Source organism: Crinia signifera, chromosome 2, assembly GCF_055691185.1.
Source record: "Crinia signifera chromosome 2, ASM5569118v1, whole genome shotgun sequence".
Lineage (NCBI taxonomy): Eukaryota > Metazoa > Chordata > Amphibia > Anura > Myobatrachidae > Crinia > Crinia signifera.
Genome location: NC_139218.1, coordinates 203,948,461 through 203,966,714, shown reverse-complemented (window position 1 = coordinate 203,966,714; position 18,254 = coordinate 203,948,461). Strand labels below are relative to the sequence as shown.

Below are 18,254 nucleotides of genomic sequence, written 5' to 3'. Positions count from 1 at the left end.
GTGATTACATCTCCACCGTGTCATGTCTTTTAAACTAAATATTGTAGAACATAACAAATGTACAGAACCAATATTTAATGGAATTGTCACACAGTGATCCCATTAGCGATACCACAAATCTCAGTGTAGACTTTTTTTTTTGTATCTAGCTTATATGTGTCCCTGATTACATTGATATTATAGCAACCTTATCATAGGTACATATTCATTCACCAACTTAATGTGATATCACACAGGATACGCTCAGCAAACAGACATAGCAATAACTGCGCCATCCCCATAGCTTTTAAAATATGAATACAATATTTATGAATATTTAAATGACAAAGCATGTTTGGTGATTACTGAGCAAGAACAGTATTATATACTGCAAGATACAGACTGATTGTGCCACGAGCTCCAGTCATTAATAATACGGATATTACACAGATAATACTGGAGTCTCAAAGCCATCAAAATGTAAATTAAATAACTGTGCAAAGTCTAAAAGCATGGTAGAGAAAGAATGTTCTGTGGGGCGAATCTAGATGGCATTGCTGCACGGCGTTATGCCGTTTCCTGACAAATGAGGAAATGTACTCTGGCACAGATTAATGGTGCCTATAGGTCACTGTTACAATCACGACACAGAATGTCCTTATCATTTGGAATAAATCCCTTTCCTATCAGGGAACACGAACAACGGGAGCAGTTGAAGCAGCTTTGATGCCAGTGTCGGTCTTCAAAGGAAAAATATTTTCCTCCACCAAAACCTGAAAGGAAATACAACATTTAAGGGTTTATAATAGAGAAACGTATATAATACAATAGTGACCATGCAATATACTGTACTGTAATGTAATGTCACTATTTCCTGAACATTTAAACAGGGTTTGAAGTCATTTGTGTAGAGTAACAGCAGAAGGATAAAATAGAAACATGGGTACTTGTTTCCTAGCACGGCGCCCACAATTTTCATCTTATGCCATAGTTTTGATCGCGTCGCATCGCATGCGACCCGATCGCATGCGATGCGATCAGACACGATTTTTTAATTGTAAAGGCACCCTGATGGGTGATTAATATGTTAAATGCACCCCCATTGTTAACGCCAACCCAAAGCGTGACGAGCGGCGGCGGTACGTGTCCTCCGACCTTTTCATACCCCCACTATCCACGTCAGCGTGGAGTTGATCTAATATAGTGTGGCGAGCGCAGCGAGCCACTGAGCCTGAAGCGTGGCGAGCGCACGCAGATTACTTCACATGTATTCCGTGTCCACTCGCCACGCTTCGGGCTCGCGGTCAACTCCAGGTCGTGGATAGTGGGGGTATGAAAAGGTCGGTGGACGCGTACCGCCGCCCTTCGCGGGCTCACTGTGCAAGCCACGCTTCGGGTTGCTGTTGATAGTGGGGGTGGCATTAACAATGAGGGTGCATTAACCCATCACGGTGCCTGTACAATTAAAAATCGCATCGCATGCCATTGTAATATATTAAAATTGTACAGTTCGGGTCTTAGGACCCGAAAATCGGGTCCCATCGCATCCCATTGCATACCTTAAATAGTGGTATGCGATGGCATATGATGGGCGCCGTGCTAGGAAACAAGTACCAAAACATGTATTGTTAAAAGCAAAAGGAGTATGAGCCAGGTAAATTAAAGGAAAGCAAATCTGATATGGAACTCCTATATCCCTTTCAGACAGAAGAACAAATTGCCCAGTCAAGCATTTCAACCCAAAAAAGTACAGGGTCAACCAGGGTTCTTGGTGTGAAAGGTTCAACCTAGGTCAAAAATCACAGGACTTCGACCTAGCTTTTGACCAGTGTTGAAGTCGTGATAATTGTGTCCCAGGTTACGTCTTCTGTCTGAAAGAGGGTACTGGGCTGGCATCATTAAACAACCAGTGTTTCAAATGGCAGGTAAATCTGTGTCTTTTGGCCAATTTGTGTTTTGAAAGCGATATGAGAAAATTGCTACAACTGAAAAGACGAAGAAGAAAAAAAGAAGAAATACAGGCAGCACAATCAGAGCAATATAAGTATATAAAACTATTCAGAAAAAAAAATGTGCCTAAGCGTATAGAGAATAAAGCAGAGTAAGAAATTGTGGCTATACTATTGGTAGATTGTGTCAAAGTAATGAGCACTGAGTTCTTTGACAATTGACAAAAGTGATAAAAACAGGACCAACATATAGGCACACTGGGCATCTGTCCAGAGCCTAACAATTTTATGGGCCTATAAGCAGAGGTGGTCTGGTGCCTCAAGAGCTTCTTTTGGAAGGCAGATAGAGAAGGTCGACTAGCTGATTTGATTGGTAATTACACCCAATTAAAGCGGCCAGGCAGCGTTCTCTAACTTCCTCTCAGTCGGTAACACACGGAAAAGTTTGACACAAGTTTTTCACATCTTTATGGCGTCAATGTCTATACCTGAGCACGCCATGCTTTAGGCAAGGTACCTCGCTCAGCTACGGCTGCACTTGTCATACTTACTGTTACCAAGTAATGTAAGTAAAGTAAGAAAAAGTAAAAATAAAAAAAATGTGAAAAACTCATCTCAACCTTTTGATCATTGCTATGGTGGCCATATGTTTTCCACCTATTGACTGTTGACATTGACATGGTTTGTCAGTGATCCAGATACTGGCAGATTGAGGGCATTCCATGTTATGTGTGGTACAGGTGCTGTACAGGAGTCTATTTTTGCATAAAAGTGCACGGACGTAGAAAAGTTTGTATTTTATGTTGTCAAAAAGACATCAGTGTGTAATAATTCAGAACAGGATGTTAGAATGGGATGGTGATCTTGATGGTAATTATTTATATATTCACTAATACATGTTTTACAATAATCAAATAGCCAAATACCTGTGATAGGTTTAGTACATCCAAAGCATTTCTTGGCATACAAATTTCCGAAGCACTTTATACAATATGGCTTTTCATCCTGAGAAGTAAACTGTTGCCCAGCTAGCTGGATCTTACACCCGGTGCATACAAAACATTCTTTATGCCATGGCTCATCACGGTAAGTCACCCCTCCTTTGGTCAGCGACTGAAAAGGACAAAAAAGGAGGAGTTACAGGTGTCTAAAAATGGTTATTCCAGAAAGTTTCAAGCACATTATAATAAGCCATTTTTGGTCATGTCAAATACCTGGACTGGCCAGGGTATAATGTTCACAAGGTCCTTTGATAATAATTAGAAAAAATATCAATACAAGTCAATACAAGAAAAGGATACAGACTGTTACAAGGTGACAATACCAGATCCCAATTCAAGGATGTTTTAGTCCACAGACACTGACCTAGATAAAGTCTATTAAAAAAATGTGGGGAATAATGCTTCACAGAGATAAGTGGCTACAGAGCGAACAGGGATATATAATTATGGAGTACACATATTAGTGCAGGAGGGGATATACAGTAGTTGTATAAGTAAAGGGAGTGATACATAGCTACATAGGGTAAAATTGTGAGGGAGGTTACTGATACATTGGATGGTTGTAGGGTTTAGAAAACTGATTGGGGCATGACGATCTGTGAAATATGAGGGACATAGGGGGAAAGAGCATGTTGATGGGGGAAAACAGTGATAAATATAGGTAGAGATACATGGGTATGGGTCATTAGGTCAACAGTCAAAAGGTCGATCAATATTGGTCAACAGTCAAAAGGTTGACACATAAAAAAGTTGACACAGGCAAAACATTTTTGGGTGTCTGTCTACACAGGTCAACATGGACAAGTGTATCACTGAGCTCACCATGCCTCAGGCACTATTATATTCCCCCTCGTGCCCACTGGGATGGTATAAACAGGTTGGTTAAAAAAAATCATGAAAAACTTTTCCATGTGTCAACATTCTGACTGTCGATCAATAGTGGTCGACCTTTTGACTGTTGATTTAATGACAGCATACAGAGATCCATAATGGCTGATGAAGATGGTTAGAGTTTATCACTTTCAATTCCATTATTAAAAATAACAGTGTAGGAAGTGTTTGTACCAAGGTTATATAGAACTCATTAAACAGCTTTCCACATAGTCGTGTCGGAAGGTGCCCATACACTAGGGTGATAAATTTCCTGAAAAGCATCCAAATCGCATGTGATTGACATCAGGTCTGATGCGATGTGCAGTCCTGTGCCCATTGCATCTGAGGCTGCGAGTCACAACGGCTGCAGGAGAGATCTGTTGGATAGCAGCTAAACCAGAAGTCGCATAAGTGTATCACCGGCTTTACATTACCCCTTCATTGGAACGTACTCTCTCGCTCCATCAGACTCTCCCCAACCTTACAAAGCTTCAAACGGGCATTGAAACGCTTCTGCTGCATAACCTAGTCCTGAGGTTGCTTCTCCAACCTCCCTGCCTCATGCCTTGACCAAATCTGCTTGCGTAGATCATGCTATCAAGCCCTCTCCAACTTGCCGCGCCTCATGTCATCTGTCTGTTGCCCCTTCCTACTAGATTGTTAGCTCCTTTGAGCAGGGCCCTCTTCCCTCATGCTGTCAAAGCCCTCTTCTATTCACATTTCACTAACAGCTCTCCCCAACTCAGTGGCCATCCTTGTCCGCATACTCTGATGACCATCCCATAGTACACTGATTTCTTCTTCCATACTTACATCTAAGCTGTATAGTGTATTGAATTGTGGTGCTCTTATACTCTATTTTTGTTATTTATTTGCTGTAATTGTCTCCCTGTACTGTTCTATGGTATGCCCTCTGTATGGCGCGGCCAAAATAAATAAATAAATAAAAATAAAATATAATAATAATCTGATTCCACTCCTTACACCAGGCTCAGAGAAAAACTGGAGACATAAATATACCAGTTGCAGAGGCTACATAAGCATGTCTGTTTCAGATGGCAAAACCATATAGTGTATACAGCACGAAAAAAAGTGACAAATATTTTATTATAAACTGAAGTGATAAGCAAAGGATGGAACACAGGAAGATATGCCCTTCTGGAAAGTATACATCAAAATAAATGCTATAAGGCTGCTTAGCAATAAGCACATTGCCTATCTATGGAACAAGGCTATAATAGTCAGCCAATTACCTGCAAATGAATATACAAAACCAGACTACATATGGGGTTTGTGGCTTCTCCTACCTTTTTGCAATGTGTACAGCGTGGAGCTAACTTGCTCTCATAGCACGGTATGCAATAATGGGCCTGGTTATCAGGGATAAATGAGCGGGATCCAATAGGTTGCTTGCAGCTGTTACAAATAAAGCAATGTTCGTGCCAGGTCTGTCCGTTGTATTCCAATTTGCGGGAGCCTACAGGAAAAACACAACACTTTTAGATCAATAAAAACTTGCACCCTACAATTTCCTGGCCACTTAGGATACTTTACATTTTACAATGGAAAGCAGCAACCATTAGTGATTAGAGAAGTTACATGTTCTTCCAACAGAAATACATGAGCAAGAATTGCAAATTATCATTAGAAATTGGGGCGATGTAACCAAAAAGTAATTGAGATGCGGGTGAAGTGTATTCAATGTATTCAGTGTACAAAACCAAAGAATTATGTTATATCAGATTTTGGGGTGAAATTTAATAGAATGAGAGACTCAGAAAGTGACAGATTTGGTAAGAATTCTCCAGGTTTTTTAAAATCGGCAATCATTTACACTGCAAAATCACACTGGTTTTGCAGTGTAAATGATTGTCACAAAAACCTGGAGATTTCTTACCTAATCTCTCTTTTTCTGAATCTCTCATCCTATTATATTTCACCCTGGGTGTGAAGTTTGTTTTCCGTGTAAATGTCATCTGTTTATTTTAATGTGTGCCACAGCAGATCGTTTTTAATGAATAAAAGCTCCAGAACATATTTCAGGTGGAAATTAATTGTAAGTAACACATAAGAATATGCAACTGTACTTTTTGATAATTATCCAAAATTGTTATAGTCCCGAGCATTTTGGATAAGGGATACTCAACTTGTAGTTTCCCATACACATCCAATAATTGTGCATGTAGGTCACCAGGAGAATACATGGCAGGGCCTTCATAAGGTGGATTCGCCTTTGCTGTGTATTGACATTTTGTAGGTTTGTGGGGCCAGGTGATTTGACCTACATCATTACAACCTCATTTCCCCTGCATGACAAATATCACGCAAAAACATAGGGCCATAGGGGCCTATTTATTATTCAATATTTGCAGCTAATTCCCTGATATCCGCTATGATCCCTCCTTTCCCACTCGTAGCTACATCTCCAATCGATTTCTATGGGGGATGCGTTGCTGCCCAATTTACCAATTATTTGGAATGCGAAGCAGGGACCACTGTGCGGTGTAGCCGTGTATGCACAGACTCCCTGGAGAGCTGGCTGAGCAGTTCACATGGACAGGCTCCTTTTGGAGCCTCTGCCCCAGCCTCTGCTCTGTAGTAAATGCCAAAGTTGGGATTGCATATAGCAATACAATGCTGGGCTATAGGATCCTTAGTAAATGTGTCCACCTATGACACAAATTTCACATCACCATTTCCAGAAGGGAAGCCCAGTAACCCGGCAAGCATGACAAACAGACATTTATGTGTATCCTTAAAACTGCATGCCACCGGTTCACTTGTTGTCATACCCCAGACCACTTTTGATGCGTATTAACCACTGCATACTGGGTACACCAAACTTGTGTTTAGAGGATGCACACACACCAAGGGAAATTGGATCAGACTTGTCTGATCAGACAAGTCAAACTAGTGTATGGGGGCCTTAACACTCACTTTGGCATCTATCAACATTGTAAGTATAGGGATTTCGGTGTCAGAATTCTTCCCTACAAGAGCCTGACTACATACCATTCTGCGCCATGTTGGCAGGAGGACATTAACCAGCTGCTGCAAATTTGCAGAGCCCACATTCATGCTTCAAGTGTCCTGTTGTACTACATCCCAAGTGGTTTGAGATCTGAGACTGAGGCCAATACACTGAAGTAATTGTCATTTATGTAAATAGCATGAGATGAAATTTCTTTGTTACAAGGATCTTAATCCAACTGGACATAACCATTAGAGGTTGGGTACATTGTGGTCCTAAAGGGATGCACATGGTCAGAAACATAAGGGATCTAGGGGTTATTGTGGTTGATTAACTGGGATGCATATTCGCATCCTTGCGAGTCAACCTAACCCTGCCTTGCGAATGGTGGTACGCCGGCCCACCATTCGCAAGGTGCATTCCTTCACACTGTCTGCAAATGGATGTTTTACATAAACATCCATTCACAGCATGCAGGGGAACACTCACATCATTCGATGGTCGGCGACATATATGCAAGGTTGCTCTGAGGCACCCTTACATATTTAATTATTTATTAACAGTTTCTAATATAGCGCACACATATTCCGCAGCGCTTTACAGAGTATAGTTCAACATTCACAACAGTCCCTGCCCCAGTGGAGCTTACAATCTATATTCCCTACCACATGTTCACGCACACACAGACATTCTAGGGTTGATTTTTTGGGAGCCAATAAACCTACCAGTATATTTTTGGATTGTGGGAGGAAACCGGAGTACCCAGAGGAAACCCATGCAAGTGCAGGGAGAATATACAAACTCTGCACAGTTGCATGCACTTTCAGAAGGAAGTGGATGGGCAGCTGACATCCGGTGATGTCAGCTGCCCGCCCCTGGCGCCCCCGTCACGGCCTCATTAGCATGAGAACACCCAGCGTTCTCATGGGAACACCCATAAACTCTGGGCGTTCACATATGCTAATGAGGCCACCAACCGCCCCTCAACGGCCACGCCCATTGTCCTGGGTGCATGCAACCAGCGATCTGACTATTCGCAGTGTGTGCACGCACAGTAACAAAATATCGGCCCCTGTATGAACAAACCATCACCATACCAACACAACACCGGCCTGAATGGTAATTAGTCAGTTTGTACACATAACCATATGTACTCCCGCATGAACTGTTACGCAATCAGTATGAATCCATGGCTGTAACCTGTTTATGCCAAATTCTAACCATCCACATGAAACTAATCAGAGAGGAAACTTCTGTTCTATCTTTCAATTTGGTGAACCTGTCAATCCCCCCTCCAACCCCCTAATTCATTATGATCTGATATGAATGGTCAATGTCTCTAATGCAGTGGATAGGATAATATTGGTTTGTTGTTCATTTATATTAGATGCATACAGACACAAGCAAGGTTTTCTTCCCATGTGTACAGAGAAATCTTATGACAGTACTTTATGGATAATTAAAACTACGCTTAAGGGGTGTACACACGGAGCGATCCTTCTAAACGATTTTGACTACATAGTGAAAATTGCTTAGTTAGTAAAGATCTCTGTCAAGTTTAGACAAAATCGCTTAGTAAAAAAGAGTTGCCAGGCAAGAATATTTTGACTAGATCGCTGGCTGTCTAGTCAAAATCGCTGCTATTCACTGCTGAGGGAGATATTCACTAGGCGATCTGCAATGAATACCAACCAAGTATGTTAATTCTAGTATAGTCAAAATCGCCCATAGACAAAATCACTTAGTCAAAACAGCTGGTGCATTTAGTCAAATCGCTTAGTCAAAATCGTTGTTGTATCTAGTCAAATCGCTTAGTTAAAGTCGCTCACTAGCAAAAATCGCTCCGTGTGTACACTCCTTTAGACTGTATATGGATCTTCTGTCACTTCTGCACACAAACAATAGATTTGTCTACTTTGTACGAACACTATTTTGTTAGCATAATGCAACTTTCAGGTACTTGTTTCCTAGCAGGCCACCCAGTTTTCTTACGTACGCTACCGTATCAAAATCGCATTGCATTGCATCTCATGGGCCATTATAGTGCCATGCGATGCGATGTGATTTTTTAATGTAATTTATTCACTGCTCTGTTGGCCCTAGGGGATTGCATTGCATCGCACCTCCCGCAAAATCATATATGATTTTAAAGGGTGCGATGTCATTAGCTATACACTTGTATGACATACAATGAAGTTTTACTGCCCCCCCCCCCCCCCCCCCCTCGCCACTATCCAAGCCACCCCGAAGCGCGGTGAGCGGAAATCGTCCTCCGGACCTTTTCATATCCCCACTATCCACGTCGAGTTGATTCTACATAGTGTGGCGAGCGCAGCGAGCCAGCAAGCCCGAAGCGTGGTGAGGGGACGCGGAATACATGTAAAGTAATCCGCATCCCCTCGCGGGGCTCGCCACACTTCGGGCTCGGTGGCTCGCCACACTATATAAAATCAACTCCACGCCGGCGTGGATAGTGGGGGTATGAAAAGGTCGGGAGGACGTGTTCCGCTGCGCTCGCCACGCTTCGGGGTGGCGTGGATAGTGGGGGGTCAGTGAAACCTCATTGTATGTCGTACAAGTGTATAGCTAATGGCATGGCATCGCACCCTATAAAATCGCATGTGATTTTGCAGGAGGTGCGATGCAATGCAATGCAATCCCCTAGGGCCAATAGAGCAGTGAATAAATTACATAAAAAAAAAACACATTGCATCGCATGGCACTATAATGGCCCATGAGATGCAATACAATGCGATTTTACTACGGAGAATAGCCCTGTATGCTTACAGCGTACTGGGCTCCCTGCTAGGAAACAAGTACCAACTTTTACCTTGCTTACTATGTATGCCTTTACGTCCTGCTCATCAGCACTATCAATTACAAGATTCTTGCAGTTTTAGAATATGACAGACAAACGTTTCAAGTCAGTTTTGAATTTTTTTCTTCTGGGAATTCTCAAGTCAGGGAAAAATGTTACTTGTTTTCTAGGAAAAACCCTCATGGGCTTATGTTATTTCAAATATTTATAGCTTGAAGAAGCCTTTAATCCTATTACCTTAGTTCCAAGAAGACTTAGACAATTCTATTTATGCCAAGAGCACAGACAGAAACAGAGCAGTGCTACATCTAACAGAGAATAAACTAACTAACTATTGCTCGGAGATATGTCGGAGACTATTGGGTGAATGTAAGTCTTGGATAGCGACGAAGTGGATGGATATAAGATACTAGCCAATCAGCTACTAACTGCCATGTAACATACTGTTTTTGAAAAAGGACAGTAGCGGTTTGGATGTTACTTTATCTCTGTCCATTTTATCTCTCTCTTCAAGGCTTAGTAAATATAATTTTCTAATGACAGTGAGGCTTACTTTATGTAACTAAATGTATAGGGTGGGTATAACCCTTTCAGCTGTGCCTCTTTGCTGAGGTGAAGTAGGAGCATTGAGACTTATTAATAGTTGCACCGTCTCGCCCCTCTGGGTGTGCAAGATCTTGCTACTCTCCTGTGCAGCCCAGAGTCAGCAGATGCTCTAGCCAGGGACAACTCTGTCCCTTCTGTGGTGTATGAGCCATGGCACCTGCAGCTATCGATAGCTAAAGGTGTCAGAATGGTCAGTGCTGATGACTGTTCACACAGTGCCCAGCATATCGGCATGCTATTTTGAAGACAGCAGAATTCATAATGACAGGGGCACATAGTGCTATGCGTCTCCAACTTCAAGCACGCGGAAGAAGTTGTATCAGTTAGTATCCGCACCATTATGTGCGCTCTCCCATAACAATGCATCTTACATCTACCCCTGAATCACCGTGACATAGAACCCACACAGAGGCAGATGGAGAGTGATAAAGTGGGGAGAGATAAGCTTAACCAATCAGCTTCTACAGATTTGTCCACTTACTTCCTTGCTGCAATGAGGCAATGATGTCGTGGCATATTATAGCTGGGAGCATGCGTATGCCATGCCATTGAAGTTTATGGGAGCCGGCGTGCACATGCATCTGCCTTCCATTCACTTCACTGCTATGCCATAGATGTGAATGGGAGAAGGCAGGCACTCCCATTCACTTCATTAGGACCTGGCAGTGATACGAAAGAGCATGGAATGCTGCACTTCATGCCATATGCAGCAACAATGTAGCAGGGCACATCTGGAAAGGTAATTTTACAAACAGCCTGTAGCATGGCAGTGGGGAGACAATTGACTGCTCTTATATATTTTTTATTATTACGGTTTACTACATCCCCCCCCACACACACACACACATACGGCCAAATGTAATATAGGGTGTGAGAATCAGAAAGTGAGAGATTTTGAGAGAGTTTTCCCATTTTTCTAAAGCGGCAATCAATTACATGGCAAAGTCATCCTGGTTTTGCAGAGTAAATGATTGCCGCTTTAAACAAAATAGGAAAACTCTCACAAAATCTCACATTCTGATTCTTACACACTAGTACATTTGGGCCCATACAGTGTGTCACAACTATGCGCAGTTTATACATCCTGCTACAACCACTAATTCACTGACATGAACGATATCATGAGAGTCCCCAGTTCACGAATGATATACCTCCCATTGCCTCTAGAGGCAGATCCATAAACAATTACGGGGGAAGGAGGGAACCACAACAGATGAAGAGACGCATCTCACATGCTCCTGGAAAAGTGTACATAGCCTCACAACAAAGGCCATAAGTCAAAGGGAATAACATATTCATATAATGGGGAGAGGGTGTTGCCTTGGAGAGGCAGAGGGTGATAGAAGAGAGAGGGTTACGGGGATATAGAGATGTAGGGAAGAGGCAGTGGGTGATAGGGAGGGTGTGACAGCAGGGTGCCACTAGGGGGAGGGAGCAGTGGTTGATGACAGGGAGAGGTGGTGGGTTTTCGTGGTCTCAGTAGGAGGTAGTAAATTAGGTTAAAAGTCTTTACGGAGACAAGGAGGGAAAGAATCAGTGGGAAAAATAGGCAGAAATCACATGGGGCCTTCAATATGACAGCTGAGATGGGAAGAGTGATAGGAAGAAAGTTACAGAGGGGAGAGGGAGAGAAAAATTATTGACTGTGGGATATAAATCTAATTTATTCCTATTGATTTGTTCTCGGTATGGATTTCCCCACATAAAAGATGCCTCCGAGTAATCTGTAAAGTTATTACTCCGGCCATACCACCTCAGAGTCTCTGTGCTTTGTTGCGGATGGGCCGGCCACAGCGTACTGTAATGAGTCAGTATGACTCATTATTAATATTGTTGCCAATGCCTCTAAAAGTCACTTTATCAAGGTGCGGCAGGCTGCACTGCTGTTACTTCAGTCAAAGGATGCTACTCCCTGGATCTATCACTAGTTGCCTCATACCACTGGTGTAATGAGGCAATATTCCAAATAGAGCCCTATTTGTATGGGGTTGGATTGTACTAACCATTGTCAAAAGCGTGCGCAGCACATTTTATTAGGGGGTGCACCATCAAAGGGGTGTGTGTAGTATAACCTATTGGGCCCATTAGGTGTGTCTAACACCGCCAATCAAGCATGTCTTCCATCATCTATTGGCACTCACTACAATATAAAACGTCTCTCAGCCACACCATAATCTCCTGCCTATCTCAGTTGTAATCTTCTAATTACACTGTGTAACAGTAGATGCAAAAAGACTCAAAAACATATATGGATGATGCAGGAATGTAGTGATAATGACAATGGTCTAGTACAATTAACAATGCAAAACACACATAATTGGTTGATGGGAGCTTCTTTTAATGGAATACAGTTCTAAAAAGCAAAAGTCTTTTGTAAAAGGTATTGCTAGCGGCATTGAGGTGTTCATAAGGTTGGGTGGGCACAGCATTAGGGTGTGCCTGTGCACCCCTAACGCTCAATGTGCGCACGCCTATGACCATTGTCCATTTTCGTTATGTTAAAACAAAGCCCAAAAACATACTGGCATACAGCATCGGTACAGGCAGATCTAACATAAAAAAAAAATAACATTACTGACACTTTGCTGCCACAGCAAGGGACATATAAGGGCATATGACACCAAACTAACTGACATGACCACTGAGCTTCATCCTAAAACTATAAACAGTGTAGTTTAAACAAAATCACTTTTAACCATTCAATAAATGTTAGTGAATGGATAATAAGAAACCAGTGAGAACTTCCAGGAAACATGACTCTGTCTGCAGTCACAGAGAGGAGCAAACTTAGGGGTATCTCTCCAAACAATATTCCAAATTCTGGGAAATGAAACCCTTGAGCCCTATTAATATTTACATTTACTAAAACTTAAGACACTAAAAATCTGCTTTACAATATTGTGCATATGCAGTGAATGCTGCCAAATTTAGTCCAAAATCCAATTAGCTGTGGTAAATTACTATGTGTATCACACAATTATGATTATGTCTTTATTCGGGCAATAGTGTTCACTCTAGGTTTTTGTGCGGGCAGGGCGCCGACGCAACAGCTGTGGGCGGTCCCTGGCCACCGACATCACTAAAGGGGAGTGCCCGGCCACCACCGTCCCACCGTCCCACAAGCCGACCTAGCCCCGCCGACGTCCCTGTGTTGCCTGGGAAGCGCCGGGCATCGCCGTCTATGGCAGCGCTGGGCTTCCCCATGTGGTGTGTATGGGCAGACACAGGCTGTTTTAGCGGGTGCTGCTAGAGGGGCAGGGTGCATTTGCCCTTTAAAAATCGGGCAGGGCGCAGCGCCCCACTAAAACAGCCTAGTGGGAACACTAGGCAATTAAAAAGGCCTGTACCACAATACCAGTCAGGCTGTTTATTGGCTGGAATAATCGCACTGAACCCTTCCAGTGCCAACATCTCTATGGGCCTTATTTTGGTTCACTCTTAGAGGCAAATTCCTTCTTAGATGGGTAAAACCATGTGCGCTGCAGGGGGGCAAATGTAACATGTGCAGAGAGAATTAGATTTGGGTGAGTATTTTGTTTCTGTGCAGGGAAAATACTGGCTGCTTTATTTCTACACTGCAATATATATCTCACTTTAAAGAAAAACCCCACCCAAATCTAATTCTATCTGCACATGTTATATCTGCCCCACCTGCAGTGCACATGGTTTTACCCATCTAAGAAGGATTTTGCCTCTAAGAGTGAACCAAAATAAGGCCCTATGAGAGATGTGCAAAATATCAGCTAAAAATTACAGCGTCACTCACATTTGTTATATAAATTAAAATGTAAAAAAAGGCTGTGTTTAAAAAATACATTTTCTATATAAAAGGTAAACATTACAGGTTATTATGATGAATAAAAAAAATTCTTGCCAATTTTCACACCTATTATGACATTTACTTGGCACTCAAAGGAGTAATAGGATACTGGCCCTCAATTTTAAAGTAACTTGAACTTTTAGCATTATGCCTTGAGAAGCAGACTGAAGTAGTGCAAACATGTTGCATGACCCACAGATATATGGCCATAGATTGACTTGGATGTATCTCTAGAGAAGTAGCTTTAGATAATTAATGTCCTGATGACCTTGTACCATGATATTTTCTGATGGGATGCTACTTTAACAGTACAAAATAATAATAATAATAATAATGCACATTTTTCCCAATGGGACTTCAAATGGGGTATCCAATTAGCGGTGATAACATAATCTACGATCACAAGTAAAATGATCGCAACTACTGACTGAAAAAATGCTTATCGCGGGTATGTGCTTTCCTGTTTTTTGACCTATCCTATAAAAAAATAGGCCTACGATGTGTTAACCAGTGAAAAAAGTGAAGGTGAATATGGGGATATCAGCCTGTACAGTATATAAGTATATTAGAGGGTATAATAGAGAAAAATATTTGGGGACTTAAAATATGTTAAATGGCTGCACTATGCATTTTCTAAAAACATTGAAAAAAAGATTAAAACCAAATTTTTGTATAAAATAAATGCTCTTTGGGGTTCATGATAATGGCTATAAGTATAACCGTTTTCGTCAGTTAAAGAAACTTTCAAAAATTGTGTAAAAACACCTGCAAACTCAAAAACACCCCAATATTTCTATCCCATACTTTGTACCCACATTTCTACACTTTGCACTTTTTCCCTGCAAAACTGCCATCCCATTATTACCCAAAATAAGGGATTTTCTTAACTTTTTTGTCTGCTTGGAGTAGATAAAGAGTTATTTGCCATGAACCCTATGGGGACACCTGCAATAAAGTGGGACATAAAAAAAAACCCAATGAATTTTCTTTTTTCTCCCGCAAAAACTGGGTTGACGCATCTAATTGGATACCGCTAAAAGTGCTTTACATTTGCATTTACAACACAAAATACAAAACAGTCTTAACAGAAAATAGATATAGCATTTGGGTTGCATATTGTTTTAGGAACTGAGCGATAGATGTATGAAGCAGTGATAAGGGAGGAGATGTGAGCCAGAGGAGACATGGCACATAGCAACCAATCATCTGCTCTGTATAATTGTATATTATGCAAGTTATAGGTGTTACTTCATTGCTGAATAGTTGCCATGTGCCACTTCTCCTCTGCCTCACTTATCTCCCTTATCACTGCTTCATACAGTATATCTAGTTAGTGAAATGCTTGAGATGCATCAGTTATCATATATTTATGTTGGCAGCATCTACACTCTCTTTTGTGATCTTTATATCTGGTAGTTATAGATCTACAAATTATTTAAAATTGATTATTCTAAATTGGATCCCTTATCTAGTCACCTTTAAATCATATAATCATAATCCTTTCAAATAACAGATCTCATACCGATAATGGTAATATAAAGACATTGGGGAAGATTCTCTGAACTAAAAATGCGGTAAAAACCCCGTTATCAGGGTTTTTACTGCATTTTGGGATGCTCTAAACATCCCCCGCCAGGTTAGCACGACGGGTGGCATCACCAGCAAAAGCTGGCGAGGCCCCATAGAAGCCTGTGGGCTTTTACCGCGACCCTCCACTGCCCCAACCCCTCACCTGTATCCGGGCAGCACAGAGCTGTGCTGCCCGGACCTGTGACCTCCTCCTCTCTGCTCTGTACATCCTTTTCCAGGTGCAGGGAGGAGGAGAGCCAGCCCCCTGCCGCAGCAGCAGCACCAGGTAAGAGAGGGAGGGGGGAGCCCCCGGGACCCGCTGACTCACCGCAAAGGACAGCTCTTAACGCAAGAGCTGTCCTTTGCCATAATTATCGCATATGTTAGAGCATATGCGATAATTATGTAGGCGATGGGTGGCAAAGGGTGGTGGACCTGGGCTGCGGATGTTAGAACATCCCGCCCATTAGCAGATAAGTAAATTATCACTTGACTGTCATCAGAATAGAAATGTAAATGATGAAATCTGTTAGTAGTAGGTCCCTCATTATGGACAACATTTGAGAGTTGCTAAAACATGCACGCAAGAAAATCTACTTTGAAATGTAATAAAAACCCTACTTTGCTGTTCATATATAATTAGTTTACCATTAATTATTTTATAATAAAATGTGAATCGCATAGCACAAGATTATGCAGTGTCCTGAGATTGCCAAAAACTTGATTGCAATTTGGCTCATACACCAATACTGTAACAAATGCCAAGGACTTCTCAACACAGATTTATTATTTTTTTGTGTGTATTTCCCTTGGGCTATTTAAAGGATTGTGTTTAAGACATATGTCATGTAGTTTTCTTAACAGTAATTTAGTGGCATAGTTAAAGCTGCTAAATGGGAAACAAAAATGTCCTGTAGACCATTATGAAAGACAATCCATTTTATTATTTAATAATTGGTGTATAATAATTAACCAACGTACTGTTCAAAGAAGTTGAATTCCCGAAACAGTCAGTGTCCAAATGTTTCCCAGCACTTATTTGTTATCATTGCAGAAGAAGAATTAACTGGGGTAACTATCATGTGACAATGCAAAAAGGAGCATATATCATTTGTTTTATTTTTTATGGATCTTCAATTCCATCGAAGGTCAAATTTAGCGAACAAGCCAAAACGCAAAGACTCTCTTGTAAAGGGGACTAAATAAGGATCTCATAAACCATTTTGGTTTGTCTACAGAATGAGGAGTTCACTTGGGAAGATCAGATAACTACTATCACCAAATTTCATTTATCAGTAGCAACTGTCCTAATTTATTACACTATGAATACGCTCTTGATGTTTTTATGGTATGTAATTCATTTGTTGTCCAAATCTAAAAATAGGATAACTGAAGGTCATGGACACATTTTTTTAAATGATTTGATTGGTTGGAACAGGAAACACATATGATATACACATATGATACACACACACACACACACACACACACACACACACATATATACATTAAATCTAAAAACTGTATGAACAAACATTTTGGGCTTGGTGTATTGATGTCTGAGTTCGGCGGGCGCTTGGGATGTTGGCCAAACTCAAGACTTTGTTAAAAGGGGCAATCACTTACAAGGCATGGTTTTATCTAATTTTCTGAGGGCTACACTTGAAGTGTTCCATTCCTATTGGCAGCTTTTGGACCTTGCATGGCAACCCCACTGTTCTAAGCCCTTTAAGGCTGAGAAAATTGAATGTAAAGAGAGTAGGAGAGGATGTGAACCAACCAAACCCCTACATGTGAAGATACTTTCTAATGCAGGAAATTTCACTTTGAGTTAAGATCTTAATTAGGGCATACTGTCCTTTTGTGGGCAACTTCTAATCTCGCAGCTTAACTCCTGCTCCCAAGCTTGCTTTGCAAGAGCTGTCATCAAGGAGAAGATTACTCTTTGACAGTGCTGGGCTGACTGGAATAGGGTGTTTGAGGGTGAAAACGGGGCATAGGAGACTGGCTATATCAGTGTGGAGCTAAGAGGAAGACAGAAATTGCCACCTATATAAGCACTGATGATTACCCCTTTTCTGTATTGGTAATTGGCCAGACACAATTGTTTAGCATTTTTTGGAAACTTGGCACACTTCATGACCTGAGTCCAGGTTATGAAAGGCCCATCATAGTATACAGCAGTAATGGGGACCCTTTGGCCCTCCAGGTGTTGTTGAACTATGCATCCCAGCATACCTTGCAACGGTTTTAGCATGGTCAAATAGCAAAACTTTTGCAGGGCATGCTGGGATGTGTAGTTCAACAACAGCTAGAGGGCCAAAGGTTTCCTATAACTGGTATACAGCGATCAGGGCACTTGTTTAAGGGTGTGTCTAGTCTCCAGAAAGATTTAACTAACCATTAGAGAGAGCCTGGTCTGGGCACCTTAAGAAATATATAGATATATAGTGAATACTGCTACTGCATGCATGATAATGTATCCAATTATTAACAGCAATGCACTGTAGAAAATAGACCATAATCCCTGTGGGCAAGTCCAACCATGTCTGGGGTTCCTTACTCTCTTGACCCCAAAATAACGTCAATCCCTACTCCCACTAAAGCTACGCAAAAGGGTTCATTATAATATTAATGCTTCATTTGTGTGCTATATGTAATCAAGTTT

General features: G+C 41.5%; 1 protein-coding gene across 1 annotated transcript in view; it reads right to left on the bottom strand.

Annotated features, from left to right (window-relative positions):
* Positions 1-284: 284 nt before the first annotated feature.
* Positions 285-18,254, bottom strand: part of FHL3 (four and a half LIM domains 3) — a 79,064-nt gene continuing 61,094 nt past the window's right edge. The window contains exons 4-6 of the mRNA XM_083173570.1: positions 5,110-5,279; positions 2,855-3,041; positions 285-752 (exon numbers count right to left, since the gene is read on the bottom strand). Of these exons, the coding sequence (XP_083029696.1) occupies positions 601-752; positions 2,855-3,041; positions 5,110-5,279 (509 nt within the window). The 3' untranslated portion in view covers positions 285-600. The remainder of the gene's footprint in view (positions 753-2,854; positions 3,042-5,109; positions 5,280-18,254) is intronic.